The following is a 21934-nucleotide window of genomic DNA, read 5'->3' on the forward strand; positions in this document are numbered from 1 at the left end:
TCCCAGCACACAACAGACAATTCTTAAAGAATTCCCATTTCTGCTTAGCAAGGAGGGGCGTGTTTTCATCCAACGGCTTTCCCGCCAGCTCACTACAGCACATCAGTGGCCTGCACTTCACTCACTTCCCAGTACTTGCTGACACATCACGCTGGGAACAGATTTCCCGGGCCAGAAAAATCAGAGCCAGGTAAGATTCATTTGCTTTCATGTCCCGCCTCAAGAACTCCTTGTGCCAGGACTGCACTCACAGGGTGCAGCACCCGCTTGTCCTTTCTATCACTGTTACTGTTTTATTACAGTTGCTAGACCGTCTGCAGCCATCTCCATGTCACAACTGCAGCCGTGGCACCGGTCGGCACCTGTAAAGTAAAGGAGCTTTGCCCCTGGTGTGACCCTTCCCCGGGGAGACTGAGCCGGCTGCGGGGCCAGCGAGGCCCGAGGCACACGGCCATGGCGCTGGGCAGCCGGCCAAGGCCAGCCCGCAAGGAGGGAGGGCTGGGCAAGGGCTGCCAGGCCCCGGGGGAAGAAACCCTCTGGGCCCGGCCCCTAACGCTGCCCCTGGAGAAAGGGAGAGGCGGAGGAAGCCGACAGATGAGCGGGGAATCTCCCAGGGCAGAGGCCAACGGACAACTTTATTGTGCTGGTGGAGGGGGATCGGGGCCATCACGTGGGGACGGCGCACGGCTGGTCCCGCGTCTGCGTCCGGGCCGGCTGTAAGGGGTTTGGGCCCGACGTTCCAGGCGGGAGCCGTCCCTCCTCCGCACGGGCCCACGGCGGCTGGAGCTGCTGCTGCCCTCGAGCGCTGGGGAGTCCTGGGACGGCCCCGGTGCCGCCTGGCTGGGGGTGCTGGGGCTGCTGCTCTCCGGCACTGGGGAGCCCGGGGACGTCCCCAGCGCTGCCTGGCCGGGGGTGCTGCCCTCAGCCCTTGGTGCTGGCGCGCGGCTCCTCTCCCGGCGTGTTCTGGGCCGGCTGTAGGGCGTCTGGGCACGACGCTGCACCTGGGAGCGGCGTTGCCTGTGCTCGGGCCCAGGTGAGCTGGAGCTGCTGCTGCTGCCCTGAAGCACTTGAGAGTCGGACGGCCCCGGTGCCGTCTGGCTACCAGTGCTGGGGCTGCTGCTCTCCGGTGCTGGCGAGCCGTGGGATGACCCCGATCCTGAGCCGCTACCATTGCCAGAGCCAGCGAGCTCTGAGCTGTCAGTGGAGGCTGTAAGGGGAAGCGGGAAGGTCAGGGGCACAGAGGCCACAGTGGAGAGGCCGGAGCGGTGCCCCCAGCCCTCCTGGGGCAGAGAGGCTCTGCCAAGCCCCGCCTGGGCACCCGCTGCCAGGCCTTGCCTGGGCCCTGGCCCCAGCCCAGGGGCATGAAGGTGCTTTGCCTCTTACCGGTGCCCTGGCCAGCACAACTCCCACACTCCCAGCTGGTCTGGCTGTTCCTGACGCTGGAGCAGCGCCGGTGGGTGCCCCTGGCAGCGCAGGAACTGCACATCAGCAGTTCCCAGGGCCTGGGGAAGCAAAAGCGTTCACGGCTGTGAGGACAAAGCGACCACAGCACGGGGTTGTGCGGCACAGCTCCTGTTCTCAGTCCTTCTGCTTCCAACTCTTGGCGAGGCAGCGATCCCGTGCAGAGCCCAGGGTGCTGCTTTGCCAACTTACCCCTGTTCCTCTGCGTGCTCCCTGCCTCCGGGACACAGGCACTCACGGGCATCGCAGCGGCTGTTCAGGATCAGTGCTTCAAATGGAGGCCTGTTGCCCTGTGGTAGCAAGCTGATGGAGAAAGGGAAATGGCTGAGCCCCTGCTGCCCCGGCATGAGGCCGATGCAGGGCAGCCCTGCTCCTGCCCCCTGCCCGGTTTCCAGCTCCTCCCTGAAGCTGAAGCCCAGGCAGACGGGACAGCGGGGGGGCAGGACTGCAGGGGAGCCCCGGGCACGGCACAGGGCTTGCAGCCTCCTGTGCTGTGAGCCGGCAGGACACCAACCTCATGGGGACTCGGATGCCCATGGTGAGCATGTCCCTGAGAAAGTCATTTCTGTCTCTGCAGTGGGGGCAGCTGAAGGTACTAATAGTGCTGTACCGACCCTGACCCTGCAGCGGAAACAGAAGGAGCAGGAGTCAGGCCCTGGTGCTGCCCAGCTCCTGCCGTGTCCTTGGGGCGAGGGAACGGCTCCTACCTGGATGCAGCCCCGGTGGAACCAGGCGTGTTTGCAGGCGGGACACACCAAGGTGTGGAAGGACTTTCTGTCCCCCACAGGCTCCAGGCAGATGAGGCACTCGGTGTCCTCCTCCAGAGCTGCCTCCACCTCCTGCTCTGGGCGGTGCTCCCTGCAGAAGGACCTGGGGGGCAGAGGCAAGGGATGGGTGAGGTGAGAAGCGCTGGGTCCTTCCCCGGTGGGGGCAAGGAGGGGAGAGGATGTACCTGAATGGGTAAAAGTACTGGGTGATGCATTCACCCTCCATGGCACAGGGCAGGTGGAAGCTGCGGTCGCAGCCCCGCCGGGTGCAGGTGATGGCGGCCCCGCTCTCCCCGCAGACGAAGCATCGCTGGAAAGAGCAGAGCAGCCCCGTCAGCGGCAGCCCCAGGGCCTCCCCAGCCAGCCCCACGCCTCCGGGCAGGGCGCAGGATGTGGCCGCTGCCGGGCCTCAGCCCACAGATCTGCCCGGTGCACGAGGCTCCTGGGCTGGAGCCTCTGTGGAGCTGCGGGGAGCAAGGCTTTTGTCCTGGAGCTGCTTGGAGGGGCTGAGATTTCTTTCCTGGCCTCTGGGGTAAGCTCCCCCAAACCTCTCCTGATATAAATCTCCCTGACCTGGTCAGGTGCTCACCTCCTGCGCTGCCCGCTCGACTATGTGGTCAATGTGCTCAGTGACATATTTATGCTCCCCTGATTCGTCATCCTGCCAGTCAAAAAGCACACTGGCAAAAATCTGCAAAAGAGAAGAGAAAAGAAGGGAGGAGTGATGAGGAGAGCGTGGCTGGGAGTGCATGTCAGGGAGCAGGAGGTTGGCCCGCGGGACTCACCATGCAAAAGAAATGCACACACAGGAATTCCACATCTACTTTTGGGCCGCAGAGAAATTGGTCCGCCGCTGCCTGGCCACACAGCACACACTCTGGAGGGAGAGAGCAAATGCCAGCGGGAATGAGCACCTCTGTGTGCCGGGGGAAGCATCCCTGAGGGATTGTCCCCAGGGCCCTGCCCCGTCCCTGAGGGGCTGAGGGGCAGGGCTGGGGGCCGTGGCGAGGAAAGGGCAGCGCAGGCACTGCCTCCCCCTGCCACCGCGCTCGGCCCCACGCTGACCCCCCGACAGCCCCTCTGCTGTGCTGTGGGAGGAAACTTTGCTCTCACCCTGCTCCATGGAGTCGGGGGCCTCCTCCTCTCGCCTCTCGGCCATGGCGCACGTCCTCAGCGAGCGTTGGGAGCGTCCCTGTCCCAGCAGCACCGGGGTGTCTCTCCCAGATGCTCCTCGGCTGACTCTGAGGGAGAAGCGGGGCGCGGGTCAGCTCTCAGCACAGCCCCGGCGCCCCGAGGTGTGGGACCCCCCACTCCTCCCTCAGCAGCCCCCGACCAGCCCCATCCCTCCCCTGCCCTCTCCTCACCTCCCAGGTCGCACTGACGCACGGCTGGAGCCCAGCGACCCTTGTTACAGGCCTGTTGCCGTGGGGCACAGCGGCCGTTGTGACATCAGGACCCCCATACATGGGCAGGATCAGCTCTGGTGGTCACCGTAGAACGGTGACATCAGCACCCCCACGTGCGGGCGCTGACCCGCCCAGCCCGAGCGGACTCCTGACAGCAGGGCTGGGCTGCGGACGTGGCTGCAGGTGCTGCGGGGAGACGCTGGGTGTCCGGGGGCTGACCTGGCTGCTTTGGTGGTTTGAGGGCGCTGTACTCTCTGCGCCCGCTGCTCAGAAGGTGTTTTCTGTCGGCAGGGCTGGGGGCCCATCGCTCTGTGTTCTCAGAGGTGAGCCCACAGGAGTCCCTCGCTGGGCCTGGCTGCAGAGAGCTCTGTGGTACTTGACAGGGTTTGACATTTCCCAGACAACGCCCAAACCTGCCAGCTGACGCTGTTTGACACTCTCCTCTGTAAGAGCCTCCCAGCGGGGATGCCTCTCAACTCTGGCTTTCCCTTCAAGGAATTGTTACCAAAAGCTGCTGTATCTTTGCCACTTGCCAGATGCCACCAATGAATCTCGACTTCTGTTGTTTTGGGCTTTTACGTGTTGCCTTTAATTAGGATGTGTGCTCTTCTGCCCAGGGGCTGGTGGGCAGCTCTCTGGTGACCAAACCCCGGAGAAAACAAGGGCGTTTGCTGTAGGACCTCTGGTACTGGAAGGAACAATCCTTTAGCCCAGGTGTCTTGGGACGTGTCTTGTGGGAGGGGGATACCAGGCCTCCAAACCCAGCAGTTTCTGTCAGCTCGTTCTTTGGTCTGTTTTGCTTCTGGCCCTTAACCTGCAGCAGCAGTTTGGGGCTGCACAGAGGTTCAGGGCAGGGTCACCTCGTCCTCCAGGACAGGATCTGCAGATTCAGCTCAGTATTTTAAGCAAGATGGAGCCAAATAAATCTTCCTTCTAGCAAGAGCTGGTACCCAGGGTGGATGAGCAGTTCATTCACAGCTCCTTCAACACTGAAGGAAGTTCCATTTGTCTATTTAAAATCCCTTTCTTGACCACTGTTTAGCATCCTGGTTAAAATTCCTCCGGCACCTTGGATCCGTGTATGGGGATTTAAAAGTGCTCCAGATGAAGCAGGCAAATGAGTCGAACGGCATTTAGTTAATTCCCTGGCTGTCGATAATGCAGCCCACCCTGTGCTGAAGACACCTGGGGCTCGTCTGCTGTTCCTAGTGGAGGTGTCGGGCCCGTTCTCAGAGATGTCCCCACTCTGTCAGGGACGGCTTTACTGACCAGAGGGCAGGAGGCACTTTGGGAGTGGCCCCTTCGGATGGAGGCTGGAGAGCTCTGCTCTTCTGGCCTGGCCGTCAGGCCGTGGCTTTCCCAGTGCTCCCGTCTCTCAGCTCAGCTCTGCTTTCTGTCCTTAGGACACAGCTTTGATTTGCCAGGGCTGAGTCCATCGGGACGTCCCCTACTGCCCACCTGCACGAGACACCCCCCTCTAGCAAGGGACAGGACAACCTCACACATACAGAAAGCGAAACCTCCCGCTAATTACTCCATGGGAATGAGCCGGCAGAGCTTTTTGTCCGGATGGCGCCCGTGCTGCCGTCAGCTTCAGGAGCCCAGCGCTTCCAGCACGGCATCTTCCTCCCCGTTCCCCCTGCCCTGGGCAGATCTCTGCCTCAGGCCTGGCCCTGCTGTTTCATGAGCGGTGCCCTCTGGGCGCGGTTATCGAGTGTTAGGACAGACTGTGGGTGTTGCGCTGTGTTACACAGCCGTGGTCGTGTCAGTCAGACGTGGACGAGTCCCAAGTGCAGATGTGCGGCGACAAGTGCCCGTTATTTGGCCCCGACTCCAGGAGAACCGAACCCCTTCAGCCTTCTCAGTCTGGGTGGCGATGAGCGATGGAGAGCAGCTGCAGACTGTCAAGGGGTCGGCGACAGGAGGATCCTTTGCTCTGCTCCCCCCATTACCCTGCTCTGCTGGCAAGCGTGCGTGCGGGGGTGCGGGTGGCTGCATCCCGCGTGCGTGTGTGCTGCAGCGTGTGCACGCGCTGCCTGTGCGCGTGGGGGGTGTGTGTGTGTGTGTGTGTGTGTGTGTGCACGTGCCCCAGAGCTGTCTGCGTGTCACATCCATTTTCCTGTCCCCTCTCTGCCCCGATGTGCCAGTCTCCTCCGTGCCGGGTGGCTCTGAGCACCTTCCTCTGCGACCAGGCCGGGGTCAGCCCTTTGGAGGGACTCTTTCCCTTTGTGCCCGACGTGGCTGCCTGCAGCCTCACCCTGCAGGTGCCAGGCATGGAAGTCCTTGCCTTGCGCAGGAGACTGAACTGGCCTGCAGCGTGGCGAGCTGGGAAACTCGGCAACTTTATTTCAACCACTAAGTCAGGCTGAGCGTTTGTGTGCGCTCAGAGGAGCGTGGGCAGGACGGAGCAGGCCTTTGACACGGAGGCTGCCTTTGGGTCCGCAGGCAGGGAGTGTCCCAGCAGGAGATGGCCCTGGTCCGCTGCCGCCTGCGCTGGATCCTCTTCCTCCTGCTGCTCAAGCCTTTGTTCCCTTTAGGATCTGCAGGAGCCCCTGCAGCCGGGTAAAGAATTGCAGCAGCTGCTGGAGGCGAAAGGGGCAGGAGCTAAACCAGCCCGACTGTGCTGGTGTTGGGCTGGGCCTCTGAAGAGGGGTTGAGGCGCTGAGAGAAGGACTCCATGGCCGTGACGTTGGAGCCGCCCTTGGTGTCCAGTACAGCCCCATCTGTTCCAGGATCCACTCGTAGTAGTGCTGAGTGGAGGTGTAGATTCTGGGCCGTTTTGCTCTTGCGCAGCCTCTCCCCAGCTGGTCACCCCAGCGAGCCAGAAGTAGTCAGCACTCCTGTCTTCGCAGACGAGAGGACCGCCGGTGTCCCCCTGCGACGGAGGAAAGAGGGTCACGGTGATGTCGGGTGGCCGCTGGCAGCACTGGGGCCGGCTCCTTCTCTCTGCCAGCACCCCCAGAGCTGTGTCCGCGGCACAGAGGCGCTGCTCAGGTGCTGGGGCCGACAGGACCTTGTCTGGGAGGGGGTGGTGGGCCCGTGGGGTAGGGCTGGCGCTCATCTCTGCACAGCGACGCTGGCCGGGTGCAAGAGGGATGTTCCAGGGCTGGGAGCCGGACCTCGGGGCTGCCAGGAGCGCTGGGTGGGCTTTCTGGGCAGAGTCCTGGGCCTCTGGGGCAAGTGGGGCCCTGGGCAAGGACGTGCAGCCGGGGAAGGGGAGCCCCAGCAGCAGTGGGGACCCAGCGGTGGTGGGAGGGCGACTGGCCAGGCACAGCCCGTGCCGGGGGGTGTCTGGGCGGCTCTAGGGGGCTGCCGGTGCCGCTGGGCGCTGCCTTGTCGCAGGCTCCTACCTGGCAGGTGTCGATGCCGCCCTGCGGGGAGCCAGCGCACAGGACTGAGGCAGCCACTCCGACACGGACCATCTTTCACCAGACCTGACACCCTGAAGCATCCCCGGGGTTTCCCATTAGATACCAAACCTGGGAAATTCCTCTAACACATCCGTGACCAACAAACAAAAACCTCCTCACTTGGGAGAGCTGCAGCAGGATCCCAGCACCGAGCTGCCGTTGTGGACTGGCACTACAGCTTCTGCTCTGCCCAGCATCTGTACAGACGGGTGCAGCATTTACCTACAGGGAGAACCGTGACAATGGAAGAGACAGCTCCTGTGCACACACATCATACCGGGAAAAAAAGGCTTCGAGGCTGATGCCAAATCAGTTGCGAATATTCAGCCTCTGGCTAGAAGCTACACAAAAGCAAACTGCTTTGGGGAACATCAACAATATCCATGACTTTCTCACCCTCTTCATCACCCATCTGAGAGGCAAGAATCTCCTAAAGCCTCTTTCACAGGCACAGCCCTGAAACCCCCCCACTGCTTCTCTCCGAGTGTGCAAACAGAATATGGAAAGTACAACTCTGAACTCTGTGTGGGCAGTTTCTGAAATGAGACAAGTCATTTTAATGAAGAGAGACCTTTTGCCTTGCACCCGGCAGCTGGCAGGGCTGTGGGCCCAGCATCCCAGAGCAGAGAGCGGGAATGGATGCAGGAACACCCCTCCTTCTGCTGCTTCTTGGGAGAACTACAGTTCAGACACTGGACCCAATACTGACAGAACAGGTCTCTTCACCTCAGTCTTCTCTATGGTCAGGTTAGTTCAGCGTGTTCAGTGAGTTAGGTGTGAAGTAGAAGCTCTGCACAGACACTGACCTTTGTGCAGAAAGCCAGAGGAGCAGCCGGGCTCTGCAGAGGGGCTGGGCTCCAGCACACCCCTGCTCACCCCCCACGTCTCTCCCAGCACCTCCCAGCTGGGAAACACTGTCCCACAGCCAGAAGGCAAGAGCCCGCCTGGGCCAGCTCTCGCCCTCGGGCTTCATGCCGGTTCCTGAGCAGCACCTCTCGGCTCTGGTGACCGGCACCCTCTGCAGCACCGCTCCGAGGTGTTTCATCAGGCTGAACCCCCCAAATCCCCACAGAGAGCAGAGAATATGAAATGTGTCACTTCTTTCCCACCTGAAGTAAAAATAAAGGGCTAAAATTCCCTTTCCCTGGGGAAACCTGACAGGTAAACCCCGCAGACACCACAGACCCCTACAGAGAGCAAAACCCCCCGAGTTCAAGGGAAAAGGACAGCACAGTCACACAGCAGAACGTCTGCACAGCCCCAGCTGTGACAGAAAACCTCTTTTTTTGAAAACAAATTCAGAACCATGAAGAAGTTTGGGTTTTTAGAACAAAGCTTTCCCCTTCCCCAGTGACTTGTGGAAAAAACTAACTCTCCAACTGTGAAGTTGTAAAGTAGGTATGTTTATTCAGCGCCAGGCGCATGGGGGATCGCTCCTCCACAAGCATGTACGGCCCTTGCAGCTCTCATCCTGCTTATATATTACAAAATAATGCATATTCATAGAATGCTTATACATAAACATAATATTTCCCTGCCTCCCCTCGCTTCTCATGGTAATTAGGTCTCCTCCTCTTGCGTCTGCGCGTTGAGCTCCTTTGGTGGTTGGGGGTCGTACAGATGAAGTATCTCCTCTTCCTCGCTGATGAACTCTTTACCCTATCCTTGTGCGCAGCCTCAGTTGTTCCCTGGCTCCTAGCTAAACCGCAAGGCCAATTAGTGTTAGGATTTGAGGTGATCTATTGCTGATTTGTACTACTTCAAGGACAATAGGAAGCTTCTGTTTGAGCCAGAAGATAATATCTTAGCAACACTGTCAGCCCCTGGTATGTCTTCGCGCATAGCCCCCTCATCTTGGCGCAAGCTCCTCAGTCCTGCGCCGTCTAACTCAAATTGTTTAAATTCCCTATCTCACCCAGTGCTGGAAGGGGAAGGGGCTTCCTCATGGCATCTGTGGCTGAGACAGCAGCCAGAGCCAAGGGCCGAAAGAGCCCATCTCCTGTTGGGGGATTTTCAGACTTCATCCCTCGACCGTCTCCACCACAGGCTGTCCCACCATGTCCCACACCTGCACCTCTTTCTCTGCAGGCTGGAGACATCCACCCGGCTAGCATACCCTGCTCTCGGCTCAGCATCTTCCCTCCTTTACTGAGATCTCTCCGTCCTCCCTGGCTGCTCCTGCAAACACAAAGCCTGGGGCTGCTCCAGTCTCCCTCTGGGTGACTCGTCACACCACAGCACTGCCCTTCGACTGATATTGCTGTGTGCGCAGTCTGGGCCACTCCAGCTGCACTGTGTGGCATCACTTCCTTCTCATGCTGTATCTTACTACAAATAAAATCTCCATCATCTCTGAAATCCCCCCTCGGTCACTCTCAGGCTACTCCTGTGTTGCCTGGAGCCTCCACACCGATGGGCCTAAGAACTCCAGATCCCTCAGCCACCCCTACCTCACCAGGCTGCAGAAGTCCGGACATGTCTGGGCTGGGGGGGACCTCAAGAAGGTGGGGGGACACAGACAAGCTGGAAGATGCCCCAGGGCAATGGCCCCTCCCAGGACACCACTAAGGGGCCCTCAGCACCATTCCTGGCACAGCCAGAGAAGAGCCTGATGCTGCCAGCTGGACTGGAAGGCCCCAGCAGCCCAGCCCTGCCGGACGGCCAGGCAGCGTAGACTGGGGCAGACTCTGAGCTCTTCTTGGTGCTGCAAGGCACAGGCAACACTGTCTGCGAACATGGGAAAGCAGGACAAAATGCCAACTCCAGAAGAATATGTGCATGGGGACAGTAGTGAAAGGACCCAGAGGGGATCCCAGAAAAGACCATGTGAGCCAGAGGAACTCGCCAGTTAGCCCAGGAACCACAGACTGGATTTGGAGGTGCCAAAGAGAGGGGTAGGGTGCTGGTGGGGAACTCCCTTTCCCCATGGCTGGGGGGGTCTCACAGCTGCCTCTAGGAGCACTGTGGGGTGCAGGCTGGTGCTACAGAAATGTCCTTGTCCTTCGGTTGGTAACCGGACTGAATGGCCCGAATAGCTCTGGCTGACTGAGTGAGGGGAGGAGTCAGGCGTGTGCTGGGACTGGTCCAGGTCCCTCTGAGCCACACCAGCCAAAGCCAGTCTGCTCTGTGTGTGTGTGTGTGTCATGTCAAGGGATGGGGAAGGGGGTGCTGGGTGTAAATGTGCTGAATACGGTAGGGCTTGTGAGATTGCTGGTGCCTGAGCGGCTGATAGGCCAAGCGCATGCACATGACTTGTGTCAGAGCTTGCGAGGTCACTTGTGCCTGCTTCCCTTGTAGGCGAGCAGATCACAAGCGGAGGGATGCGTGGTGGTCAGGTCAGAGGTGTCTGAGGAGCTGATAGGCAAGAGGGAGACAAATGCCTTGGGACTGTGCTTGTGATGTCCCTGCTGGCTGAACAGCTGACTGGCCGGGACCAGGTGCACGGCCTCGACAGGGGCATGTGAGGTCACTGGAGGCCGAGTACCTCACCAGTGAGAACATGGCGATGGGTGTACCTGTACTCGTGAGGTCACTGGTGCCTGAGTGGCTGACAGGGCAGGAGCAGGCAGCTGGCATTGTACTGGTTTTGGCTGGGATAGAACTAACTTGTATTTAATGAAAGAGTGCGTGAGGACTGTTGGGCTGAGCTGCTGCCTGGGGTCACACCACGACAAATACATGTAGGGTGTTTTGAGGTCACTGTTGCCTGAGCAGCTGACAGGGCAGGAGCAGGCCCACGGCTGTGTCTGTGCTGATGAGGTCACTCACGCCTGAGCAGCTCCTCGGCCTGGAGTAGGCCCACGGCATGTGTAGGTGCTCATCATGTCCCCGCTGCCTGAGCAGCTGACAGGGCAGGGGCAGAGCCAGAGTTTGTGTTGGCGGGTTTGAGGTCATTGGTGTCTGAACGGCCGATAGGCCAGGAGCAGGCCAAGAGCAGGGGCGGATGCTGTGACATCGCCGGGGGCTGAGTAGCAGACAGGCCAGGAGCAGCCCCTGGCTGTGTGTGAGCTTGTGATGTCGCTGGTGCCTGAGCAGCTGACAGGCCAGGATCTGGCCCATCGCTTGTGTGGGTGCTTCCGATGTCACCAAAGGATCTTTAGAGCGTGCCCAGATGTGGCTTTTTGGAAGAACCATGGCCAGCAGAAGTCCCTACGCCGCACACGCGTGTGACAGCGTGACGCACGCGCACCCAGCAGTGGCGGCAGGAGGGTGTGAGGTCACTGTCAGTGTGACTCCTGGGCACACAGTGGTGGCCACAGGAGGGTGTGAGGTCCCGTCACCGATGCCCCCCGTGGCCGTGGGGCTGAGCGCAGAGCGGCCGTGTGCCTCAGAGGGGCGTCGCAGGGGCAGGAGCTGCCCGGCCCCGTGTCTGCGAGGCCGAAGGAGCAGCCCCTGCAGCCCTGGCTGGAGCTGTCCCCGTGGGGTGGCTCGGGGGCACCGCAGGGATGTGCCTGGGCTCGGCGCCAGGAGGAAACCACAGACTTCCTGCCCGGGCTCTGCGGGGGGAGCGCAGGGAGCGCGGCGAGCTCACGTGGGCTGTGGTTTGTGCACCTGCAGGCTGCGGCTCCCGAGCCACCCGTGGGGAATAACGGCCCCTCGGTGACATGCCGAGAGTCAGGGATATGTCTGAGCTGTGTGTCTGCTGCCGGGACAGGGACAGGGCCCAGCTCCAGCTCCAGCTCACTGGCAGGGCCCTTCCCTGGGGCTCTGCAGGGAGGGGCGGGTGAGCCAGCGCTCCGGGGATGGGCTCTGGCCTGGGCTAAGGCCCTTTCCCAGCTGCTGCTCCCAGCACAGAGGGGTCTGAAGCAGGGGCAGGGGCTGGTTCCTTCCCGTCCTGACACAGCCCCCGGGGCAGTCCCAGCCCTGCGGTTCCCATGGCAGGGGCATGGCTGGACACGCGCACCTTGGGCTCCTGGATGTGCCCAGTGTAGGAGATGCTCAGCGCTCCTGGTCCACACAGCAGGCTTCAAGGCATGAAAAACCCATTTCCCCCACTACAACTGACCCTGTCCTGTGACGCCCCACCGCCACCGTGACGTGACACCTGCAGCGGAGCCATCCCTCATATATGGTCATGAATGGCACTGGAGAAGTTCATTGGAGGGCTGGGCTGTGTCGGAGGGGAGATCGCTCCCGATAATGTCTAAAAAGGGGCTGCTGCTGTGATTGGCTCCTCCTGTAGCTGGGCTGGCAGTGCAGAGAGATATTGCCCTCCCGTCGTCATTGTCCCCACGAGTCCCCAGGAGCTGTGGCAGGGAGCGTGGCGCAGCAGGGACGTGCGGGCGGGGCAGGAGGCTCAGGATGGGCAGAGAGGGACTCCTGTCCCCTCAGGTGCTGTGGCTGCTCCTCTGGGTACAGCTGTGCAGGGGTAAGTGCCATCTCCCTTGTCCCACAGCCCAGGGCCAGCGGGTACCAGCGTGGTCATCGGGATCTGTCGGGGAATGGGGACTCTTTGCAGGCGCTACTGAGATGAGGGGCGAATGTGCTCAGTCCCTGGGCCCTGTGCCCACCTGGGTGGGAGAGAGCATCATCTCCTTCTCCAGGCTTCTGCTGCTTAAGGCAGCCTGGGCCTGCCTGGATTCACAGACACCCTGTCCTGGGGTTCCTTTTGGGACCCCCTGTTCCCTGTCACTGAGCCTCTGGAGCCGGTGGTGGCCTAGTGGCTGATGGCAGCCCCCAGAGATCCCCCAGGGCACAGCCAATCTCTCGGGTGCCCCGAAGGGTTTGTGTGCTGCTCCCTGCCCCCTTGTTCCAGGGGAGCCCTGACCCCACAGGGACAGTTTGTACCCCACTGAGAGAAGGGGACTGGGGCATCTACCATAGAGGGACATCCTGCCTGGGGGGCCCGGCCCAGTGCAGGGACTGGGCTGACACCGGGGGTGAGGAGGGGATGTGGGTGCAGGGACCTTCCGGATCCTCTCAGTGGGAACAGGGAAAGCCCTGGGCATGGCGGTGGGTTTGGATGGTGCTGGGGCAGGCAGTTTGCATGGGAAGCTGCAGGCCTGGGCACATGGGGCTGTTCAGGGGGTGCTGGGGAGGAGCAGGGGCCCAGTGCAGGGCTGGGCACTGTGCGGGTGGCCATGGGCAGGAGGGAGGTAGCCACTGGGCTGTGAAAAGATGCCTTGTGTGGTGGGATGGCAAATGACCCATCAGGGCTGGAGCTGTCACCCCCAGCCTTGCACAGCCCATGAGGAGAGAAGGGACCCCTGCAGTGCCCTGGGGACAGCCTGGGGGTGAGTGGGCTCCCACTCTGGTACCTCTGACACTACCCGGGCTGGGGCTTCCCTCAGACCCGCAGTGCTGGGGCTTGGTGCTCTCCTGACCCATCTCATGTCGGTGTTTGCAGGAGCTGTGGAGGTGAGGCTGGCGGATGGCGGCAGTCGCTGTGCTGGGAGAGTGGAGGTGAAACACCAGGGCCAGTGGGGGACCGTGTGTGGTTACTCTTGGGACATGAATGATTCAGCAGTGGTTTGTAAGCAGCTGGGCTGTGGGTCTGCTGTTGGAGCTCCTCAGTACGGACACTTTATGCCAGGAACTGGCCCCATTTGGATGGGTGATGTTGGCTGTAAAGGCACCGAATCTGCCCTGTCTGACTGCACACACGTTGGATGGAGTGAACATGAGTGTGATCATCGTTTTGATGCTGGAGTGATGTGTTTAGGTAAGAGGACAAGGTATTCCCCACCTCTGGTGCTGGGAGGGTGGAAGGGATCTGTCTCTGTCCTCAGAGAGACCAAGCGGGTGCTGGAGCACAGCACAGTGTGGCCGGTCACGCTGCCAAGCTTGGACTGTCATTGCTGATGTCCCCAGCCCCTGGGGAAAGCCCGGAGGGAGCCTACCCCAGGGTGAACTGACCCTGCCACAGGGCCTCAGCCCCTTCAGTCACTGTCTTGGGCTGCAGATGAACCTTCCATCCCTGCCCCAGTGTGTCCACTGTTGACCACTGCTCTGCACCCATTCTGCCAGTTCCCAGCCAGCAATGCTGAGGGTCCCTGTGCTGGAGAAACCTGGGGGGAACTTTCACAGACACCAGACCTTGGAGGAACAGCATGAGACGGCTGGTCCCCTGGGTCACCCCCCTCCCAGGCACGAGTACCTCGACTGAACCAAAAGGCTTTTCAGAGAGCATGGGCGCTGGCCCTGGGCAGAGGAGCGGGCCGGCACACAGCCCTGCGCCTCCTGTCCCCGGGGCTCGCCTGGGGGATGCGGCACTGTGAGGCCTCGGAGCTTGGCAGCTGCTTGGCTCTGGCTGCTCCCTACTGCATCACCGCGTGCCCAGGCTGGCACGAGGACATCCCTGGGGCCGTGACAGCCCTGCAGGGACAGGGTCCCATGCAGGCAGTGCTGCCCTGCTGCCCAACCCCTCCTGCCTGCCCACAGCTCCCCACACTGCCCCATGAAACAGGGGCTTGGGCAACACTCGCTGACTCTCACCTCTGCCTGCCGTGACCCTCCGAGCCAGTGTGAGCCCAGGGGCGTGTGCCGCTGCCCTGCCCCTCTGCCTGGCTGTCGTGTTGGGACCTGTGCTCTCTGGCAGAGTCCTGTGTCCCTGGCTGACGACACCCCCTCAGAGCAGCCATTGGAGGGGGCTGCACAGGCACCAGACATGGTAACAGCTGCACCATTTCTGTGCTCTCTGAAATCCCCCTGCTAACAGGAACATCCCAAAGTCCCAGAATACCCCTGGGAGCTGGTTCGATTTATGGCTGCATCAAGGTGAATGTCCCACCTGGTCCCATACACTGCAGGGACTGAGCAGGCTGCCGCAGTCATTATCATCTGGGTCACTTCTCCTGGACCCCAACTGCGCACACCTCTGCGGTGCTGGGGGACCATGCCAGGCAGCACAGGGCACCTTGTGCAGCCGCAGTTTGTCTGAATAGTGCTGCTGTTGAGACAGACACAGCCCCCTGAGTGCTGTGATGGAGCAGTGGAGGGGTGCAAGGGGGCCGGGATGTGTTTGTGTCACCAACACTCCCCCAGCAGCTTCCTCTGGGCTGTGCAATGGGAGAATTGGTCACGGCTTGCTTGGAGGGGATGTGGGATGTGGGCATGTAACTGCCAGAGGGCTCTGGGAACTCCCAGCTCTTTTGGTTTTTTTCCAGAATTTGTCCGTCTGGTGGAGGGGAAGAGCCGCTGCTCAGGCCGTGTGCAGATCCGTGACGGGGACCAGTGGAAAACTGTCTGTGATTCCCACTTTGGTGCCAAAGCTGCGGACGTGCTCTGCAGGGAGCTGCAGTGCGGCGCAGCCCTGCCTGTCCCTGGAGGAAGTCCCTTTGGAGAAGGGGCGGGTCCCGCCTGGGATGGAGAGCTGCAGTGTGTGGGGAATGAATCCCTCCTGGCCTCCTGCCCCAGGGGGTCCCGCGGGGACCAGCCCTGCAGCCCCGCAAACAGCGCTGCTGTCAGCTGCACACGTAAGGGCTCAGGGAGGGTGTTGAACGCTGGGGCTGTGCCGGGGGTTGGGCACCAGAGCAAGGACCGCGCTGGGCCGGGTGTGAGGACAGGAGGGGTGGGTGGGGTTGTCTGCAGCAGGAAAATAGTGCAGAAGGAGCACAAGGGCATGTTGTCCCTCTGGCCTCTCCGGCAGCTGCTGAGGGTCCCAGAGCACCCATCCACCCTCTCTCCTCCTCCTCTGTCCCCAGAGTACACAGGGTTCCGGCTGGTGAACGGCAGCGCAGTGTGTGCGGGGAGGGTGGAGGTGCAGGTGCTGGGGACCTGGGGGACCCTCTGTGCCTCCCGCTGGGATCTCTCGGACGCCCACGTTCTCTGTCGTCAACTCAACTGCGGGTTTGCTGAGTCCATTCCTGGGGGAGAGCATTTTGGGAGAGAGACTGGCCCTGTCTGGAGAGACTCCTTCCACTGTGACGGGACTGAAGCCCACCTGCAGCAGTGCCCAGTGACCGCCCTGGGGGCCTCACCGTGCTCCCGAGGGAACACTGCTGCTGTCATTTGCTCAGGTGAGTGCCAGGAGAATGCTGCATTCACTCCGTTTGTCATCTGTGTGCATCACGGCCACCCAGAGCAGGGCTCCCGTGGCCATACCAGGCTGACCTTCTCCGCGGAGAAGCCCTGGCTTCCCCAGGAGCCATCTGGAGGGCTTTCCCTGCTCAGAGTGAGCGCTCCGCTTTGGGAGAGCTGAGGCCTGAAGAGAGGCAGACATCTGCCCCCAGGGCAGGGGCTGAGGCCCCAGTGCCACACCGCCAGGCCTGGGCTCCTCTGTTCTCGTACTGTGCAAGGAGCCCGGGACAGGGCCGCAGGGCTCTGCCCCATCCCTCTGGCTGCAGACACCCACATCCCATCCCGCAGAGAGCCCTGCAGAGCCTCGTCCCAGCACCCAGCAGGAGCTGCCTGGGTGCCCCCAGCAGCAGCAGACCTGGCTGTGAGGTGCAGGGAGGGCCCAGGCTTTGCCCTCGCTTCTCCTCAGCACAGGCTCCATCTTGTCCCGTTTGGTGGGGAAATCCCCCCTCGCCCCGCTCCCTGAAGGGTGCCACGCTCCCGGTGCCGCCCTTGGCCATGGCATCTCTGCTCTCCCCAGGCTCGGCCGGCTTTGGATCCCTGCGGCTGGTGGGCGGAGGGAGCCGGTGCGACGGACGCGTGGAGATCTTCCAGGACGGGGCGTGGGGCAGAGTCCTGGATGACCAGTGGGACGTGCAGGAGGCCAGCGTGGTGTGCCGGCAGCTGCGGTGTGGGGAGGCCGGGACAGCCTACAGCCCCCCAAAGGCTGAGCGAGGGACGGGCCCCGTGGGGCTGCGAGGGGTCCGGTGCGCAGGGCACGAGGCCAGCCTGAGCCTCTGCAACACCTCCCTGCCTGAGAGCGCGCTGGCGGCAGGGGTCGCGGAGGACGTGGGAGTCGTTTGCGGGGGTGAGTGTCACTGCGCAGGCCCCCGGGTGACGTCTGTGCGGGCAGGCAGTCCCTGGCAGCAACCGGGGTTTGTACCCGCTGCAGGGAGCCGGTGGCTGCGGCTGGCGAACGGGGCCGGGCGCTGCGCGGGGAGAGTGGAGATCTACTACCAGGGCGTCTGGGGGACGGTCTGCGACGATGGCTGGGACCTGTCTGATGCCGCCGTCGTCTGCCACCAGCTGGGCTGCGGAGGGGCAGTGGAGGCAGCCGGCTCCGCTCGCTTCGGGGAAGGCTCCGGGCAGATCTGGCTGGCTGCTGTGAACTGCTCCGGGGCCGAAGCTGCTCTCTGGGACTGCCCGGCTGGGGCCTGGGGGCAGCACGACTGCGGGCACAAAGAGGATGCGGGAGTCATCTGCTCAGGTCTGTGCCGGGAGCGGTGGTGGGAGCCTGGTTCCTGGGGAGGCCAGGACGCGGGGAGAGCCGGGCATGGCTGAGGCTGTCCCTGGCTGCCTCTGAGCTCCTGCCCGAGCCCATCCTGTGGGCACCCGTGCCTGGGCACCCTCAGTCCCACTGGGGGTCCTGGGGAGCTCATTCCCTCCCAAGGGTTCTCGGGAGGGGCAGGGGTGTGTGTCCATCAGGGACTTCTCTCTGGCCCTGGGTGCAAAGGGGACGTGTTGGCCCTGCCCCTGCCTGGCTGAGGGCCTGGGGGTGCAGAGGTGTCCTGGCTCCCACACCCCAGGGCAGCCTGTTCCCCTCTGGGGCCTTTTCCTCCCAGAGTTCATGGCCCTGAGGCTGGAGAACAGCGACGGCTGCTCTGGGCTCCTGCAAGTTTTCTACAACGGGACATGGGGGAGCGTTTGCTCCAACTCGATGACTCCCGACACGGTGACGCTGGTGTGCAAGGAGCTGGGCTGTGGCGATGGAGGAACCCTGGAAAGACGCCAGCCGCCTTACAGGGAGTCTGGCCCTGCCTGGCTGGATCGTGTGCAGTGTGGGGAGAGCACCGGCTCCTTCTGGCAGTGTCCCTCCACTCCCTGGGACCCACAGTCGTGCCAAGACCCGCGAGAGGAGACCAACATCACCTGCAACGGTAACTCTGATCCTCCCGGGTACTCCCGTCAGCCCAGCTCCTGCTCCCCACTGGCCACGGCCAGGCACAGAGAAAGAGCTGGGAGGGGCTTTTCCTTTCCGTGTCAGACCCTTCTGCTGCCAGTGGCACAAACACGGCCACAGCCACACCCGTCCAGCAGCAGTTGCCACCCAGGCTGCCGGCAGCGCCTGGGGGAGGCAGAGGCATCTCCAGGTGAGGTCTCAGAAGAGACCAGACAGGTTTCAGAAGAGCCTCCCCTCCATAGACAAGCTACTGCTGCGCTGCGAACCAGGGAGCTCTTGGGGCTGAGCACTCGGGGTCCCCCCACGGTCCCGTGCGTGTCCCCTGGACGACCGCAGCTCAGTTCTGCCATGACCGAGATGGTACAGGGAGGCCCGAGCAGAGCTCAGCCCCGCTCTCGTCTGCATGGTCCCCCAAACCAGCCCCCTCACCGCAGTGTTTCCTTCTTCAGGGGGACGCCCAGAAATGCCCCTGGCCCCGTTGGCCCCGTGCCCCAACTCCTCGAGCTGCACCGGTAAGGAGTTGCCCCTCTGTGTCTGGCAGGGCTCTGCCTGCTGCCCTGGTGCCATGGGAGGTCTCTGCCTTCTGCAGGCAGGGAGAAGATTCGTGCCGTGGGCGGTGAGGACGGGTGCTCGGGCAGAGTGGAGGTCTGGCACCGTGGCTCCTGGGGGACGGTGTGTGACGACTCCTGGGACATGCGGGATGCCGAGGTGGCGTGCAGGCAGCTGGGCTGTGGCCCTGCGGAGTCTGCCCTGCGTGAGGCTGCCTTTGGGATGGGGACGGGCCCCATCTGGCTGGAGCGGGTGGAGTGCCGGGGGACGGAGCCGTCCCTGCAGGACTGCTGTGCCCGGCCTGGGGACGGCGGTGCTTGCCGGCATAAGGAAGATGCTGCCGTGCGCTGCTCAGGTGAGTGGCAGGGCTGGGACCCCTTGGTCGGGCACTGGCAGGGAGCTGGGGAAGACCTTTAGTCCATGAGGTCCTGACATGGCCCCGACCTCCCAAGAGCAAGAATGTTCCTGCAGAGTGCAGGAGGCTGGTGCCAGGCAGGGAGCAGCCTCGGTTGAACTGGATGTGCTCTGGCCACTGCCCATGGGGCCCTGCAGCCCCAGGGCTATCCCCTGGGCTGCCTGTGCCATCCTGCCTGCCTCCCCGAGCAGGGGCGCTGGGCCCTGGCCTGGCCTCCCTTTTGGGCACTACAGGAGGGGCAATGTGGATTGGATGTGTCAGGGCCACCTACAGACACCCCCATGGTGTGCTGGGAGGAGGCTCCCCGCTCTCCGCACACCCACTGTCTCAGCCCCGCTCTCCTTTTCCTCCTCTGCAGCGACACCCAGGATGGCAACATCCCCTCCCCAAGCAGGTAAGTTGCCTTTCCCCTCAGGCTGGGTAACCCCGGGGCCAGGCTGTGACTCACAGATGGATGGAAGGGGCTCCTTGCTGGGCTGTGAAACTCTCTGGAGGAGGCACTGGGGTGATGGGAGGGTGAGAGGGAGAGTTTTCATTTTGTCAGCAGGGTGGAAGCTTCCCCACACTCACTCCTGGAGCCCCCCAGCTAATCCTGCCTTGTGTGATGGGGTCAGGACTGGTTCTGCGTCCACCTCTCCCACGTCTTGTACTTCTCCCATGTTCTCTCCCCTGCAGTTGCCACCCGAGGCCGTCAGAGCAGCAGCGGGAGTGTCTCAGTGCCCGTCATCATCTGCATCATCCTGGGGGCCCTTCTCTGCCTGCTCCTGGCCCTCCTGGCTGGGCAAGTGCTGAGCGCCAGGGCTGGGCGCAGAGGTGGGTCCTTCCCCAGAGGTCCCAGGGGGAGATACCTCCTGGAAGGGCTGTGGGGCGCTGTGGGGCGTGTCAGCGAGGGGCACAAGCAGAGTGGGGGATGAGACTGTGTGCTGCCACCTTCTCATGTCCTGCCCCACTGAGTGCCTGTCCGTGGCCACCAGCTGCAAGGGCTGGAGAGAGCCCAGAGGTGGGGGGAGCTAGCGATGGGGCGAGGAGAGAAGTGGCAGAGCGGGGACGGCCAAGGCTGGCAGTGCTCTAGGTACTGCTGGAGGGGGCTCTGGGGCAAGGGAGGTGCGAGGAGGAGTGCGGGGCAGCAGGGCCCATCACCACGGTGTCAGGCCCAAGCCTGTCCCTCTGCCCAGGCCTGCCCACCCCCAGGACAGGGCCCCACTATGGACCCGTGGGGCAGACAGGGGCAAGCTCCGGGTGCAGAGGACATGTGGGAGCTGCTCCAGGGTGAGGTAAGGGGGACATGACCCAGGGCCAGAGGGACACGAGCGCTGTCTTCAAAGGGATGGTGCGAGGGCGACGCAGCCCCAGAGGATCTCCACAGCGATGTTGCCCTCACGGGGGATGTGGCAGCCGTGCCTGGGCAGCACCGTGGGGCTGTGCTGTCAGAGCAGTCCTGGGCTGGCCCAAGGCACTGGTTTGGGGGAGCACAGTGAGATCCCACTGCCCCTCTGCCTGTCCCTGTGCCAGCCCTGCTTCTGTCCCCAGGCTCCAGGAGAGCTCAGGAGCCCTTCCTCGAGGCCGTGTATGAGGAGATTGGCTACAGCCCAGCTTTGGAGAAGCAGGCCACGTTTGGTCACTCAGGTGGGTGTGGGTCCTCCCTGGAGGCACATCTGCAGGACCCTTTCTGCTGGCCCCAACCCAGAGCTGATCCCCTGAAGCCCCCCAGTCCATGGTCCCTCTGGTGCTTGGTCCGTGGGGTCTGTGGGGAGAGCATCCAGGTCCTGGGCCCAAGAGAGAAGCTTTCTCCCAGTCAGATCAGACTGTCCCAGCCGGACAGCCCCTCTCTTCCTGCCCCTGCACCCCATGTGGCACCTGAGGAGTGAGGGCAGGGGCTGGCCTGGGGCAGCTCTGCAGCAACTTTGAGTCAGGGTTTGGCAGGAAGGGGTTGATCTCCCTGCAGAGATGTGATGGACAGAGGAGTCACTGAGTGTCACCATTGGGGATGGGGAGGACATGGGCATCTCCTGTGGTGCTGCCAAGCCCAGTGTCTCAGTCCTGGGTCCCTGCGCATCCTCCCACCCTCTGCTCTGCAGGACGTCTCTTCTCTCTGTCACCAGCTCCCCTCTCCTTTCAGATGTCCTTGTCCTGCCCAGAGATCACCCAGCAGATGGCTACGATGACGCCCGAGAGGTTTCTGATCTGGGGGAGGATGCTGTGCCTGGGCAGGGAGAGTGGGAAATGCCCAGGATGCCGGAGGAGGGAGCAGGCCCCAGGGATGCACCCAGAGGTGAGAGGGGAAGACAGCGCTGGCTGTTCCTAGGGTGCCATCCCTGCTGCCCCCCATGTCACTACTGTACTGAGGCCCAAACCTCCTGGGAAGGCAGAACCTGCCTGGGAGTTTTCCTTGAAAGGCCTGGAGGTGGGAGAAGGAGCTGAATGTGGTGAGGAGCAGGGAGGGTGGTGGGGTACAGACCCCAAGGGTGAACTGAAACGTCCAGCTTTGCTGCTTGCAGGGGTCACCCCCCGCTCCCGGAGAAGTGCCGAGGTCCCTGGAGCTGAAGGAGACACCTCGTCCCTGTCCCCGGGGAGCATGGGCTATGATGATGCTGAAGAGGTGTCTGTGGCACATCCCCATGAGGACCCAACGCCTGTGACACTGTGGCTTGGTGCACAACAGTCCCTGAGCCCCCGGCCAGGAGAGCCCATCCCTGCCCTGCAGCTGGGTGCAGGCGGGAGGGAGGAGAGGTCTGTGCAGCTGGGAGAGCCGTGAGCACCAGGGAACCGACTCCCTTGGCCCATGGGCAGCAGAAATCAGCGGGTGTTTCCTCTGGTTTTATTCCCATTTTTATGCTGGGCCTCCTTATTTGTTCTCATTAAAAGTCTGTGGGGGCTTTGACCCAGGGCTGTCCTTGCCTGCCAGGTGTCAGGGCATTTCCTGAGGCTGGTCGGGGGAGCGGAGAACAAAGACTCAGTGGTAGGGAAGGGCC

General features: G+C 62.4%; 1 protein-coding gene and 1 pseudogene across 1 annotated transcript in view; one reads left to right on the forward strand and one right to left on the reverse strand.

The window, feature by feature from the left end:
- Positions 1 to 285: 285 nt before the first annotated feature.
- Positions 286 to 9521, reverse strand: LOC141972477 (E3 ubiquitin-protein ligase PHF7-like; annotated as a pseudogene).
- Positions 9522 to 15604: 6083 nt separating this feature from the next.
- Positions 15605 to 21934, forward strand: part of LOC141972478 (scavenger receptor cysteine-rich type 1 protein M130-like) — a 149782-nt gene continuing 143452 nt past the window's right edge. Inside the window, exons 1-4 of the mRNA XM_074930344.1 lie at positions 15605 to 16001; positions 16580 to 16906; positions 16991 to 17305; positions 17661 to 17975. Coding sequence (XP_074786445.1) covers positions 15605 to 16001; positions 16580 to 16906; positions 16991 to 17305; positions 17661 to 17975 — 1354 coding nt within the window. The remainder of the gene's footprint in view (positions 16002 to 16579; positions 16907 to 16990; positions 17306 to 17660; positions 17976 to 21934) is intronic.

The sequence above is a fragment of the Athene noctua genome, chromosome 33 (genome assembly GCF_965140245.1).
Source record: "Athene noctua chromosome 33, bAthNoc1.hap1.1, whole genome shotgun sequence".
In the NCBI taxonomy this organism is placed as follows: domain Eukaryota; kingdom Metazoa; phylum Chordata; class Aves; order Strigiformes; family Strigidae; genus Athene; species Athene noctua.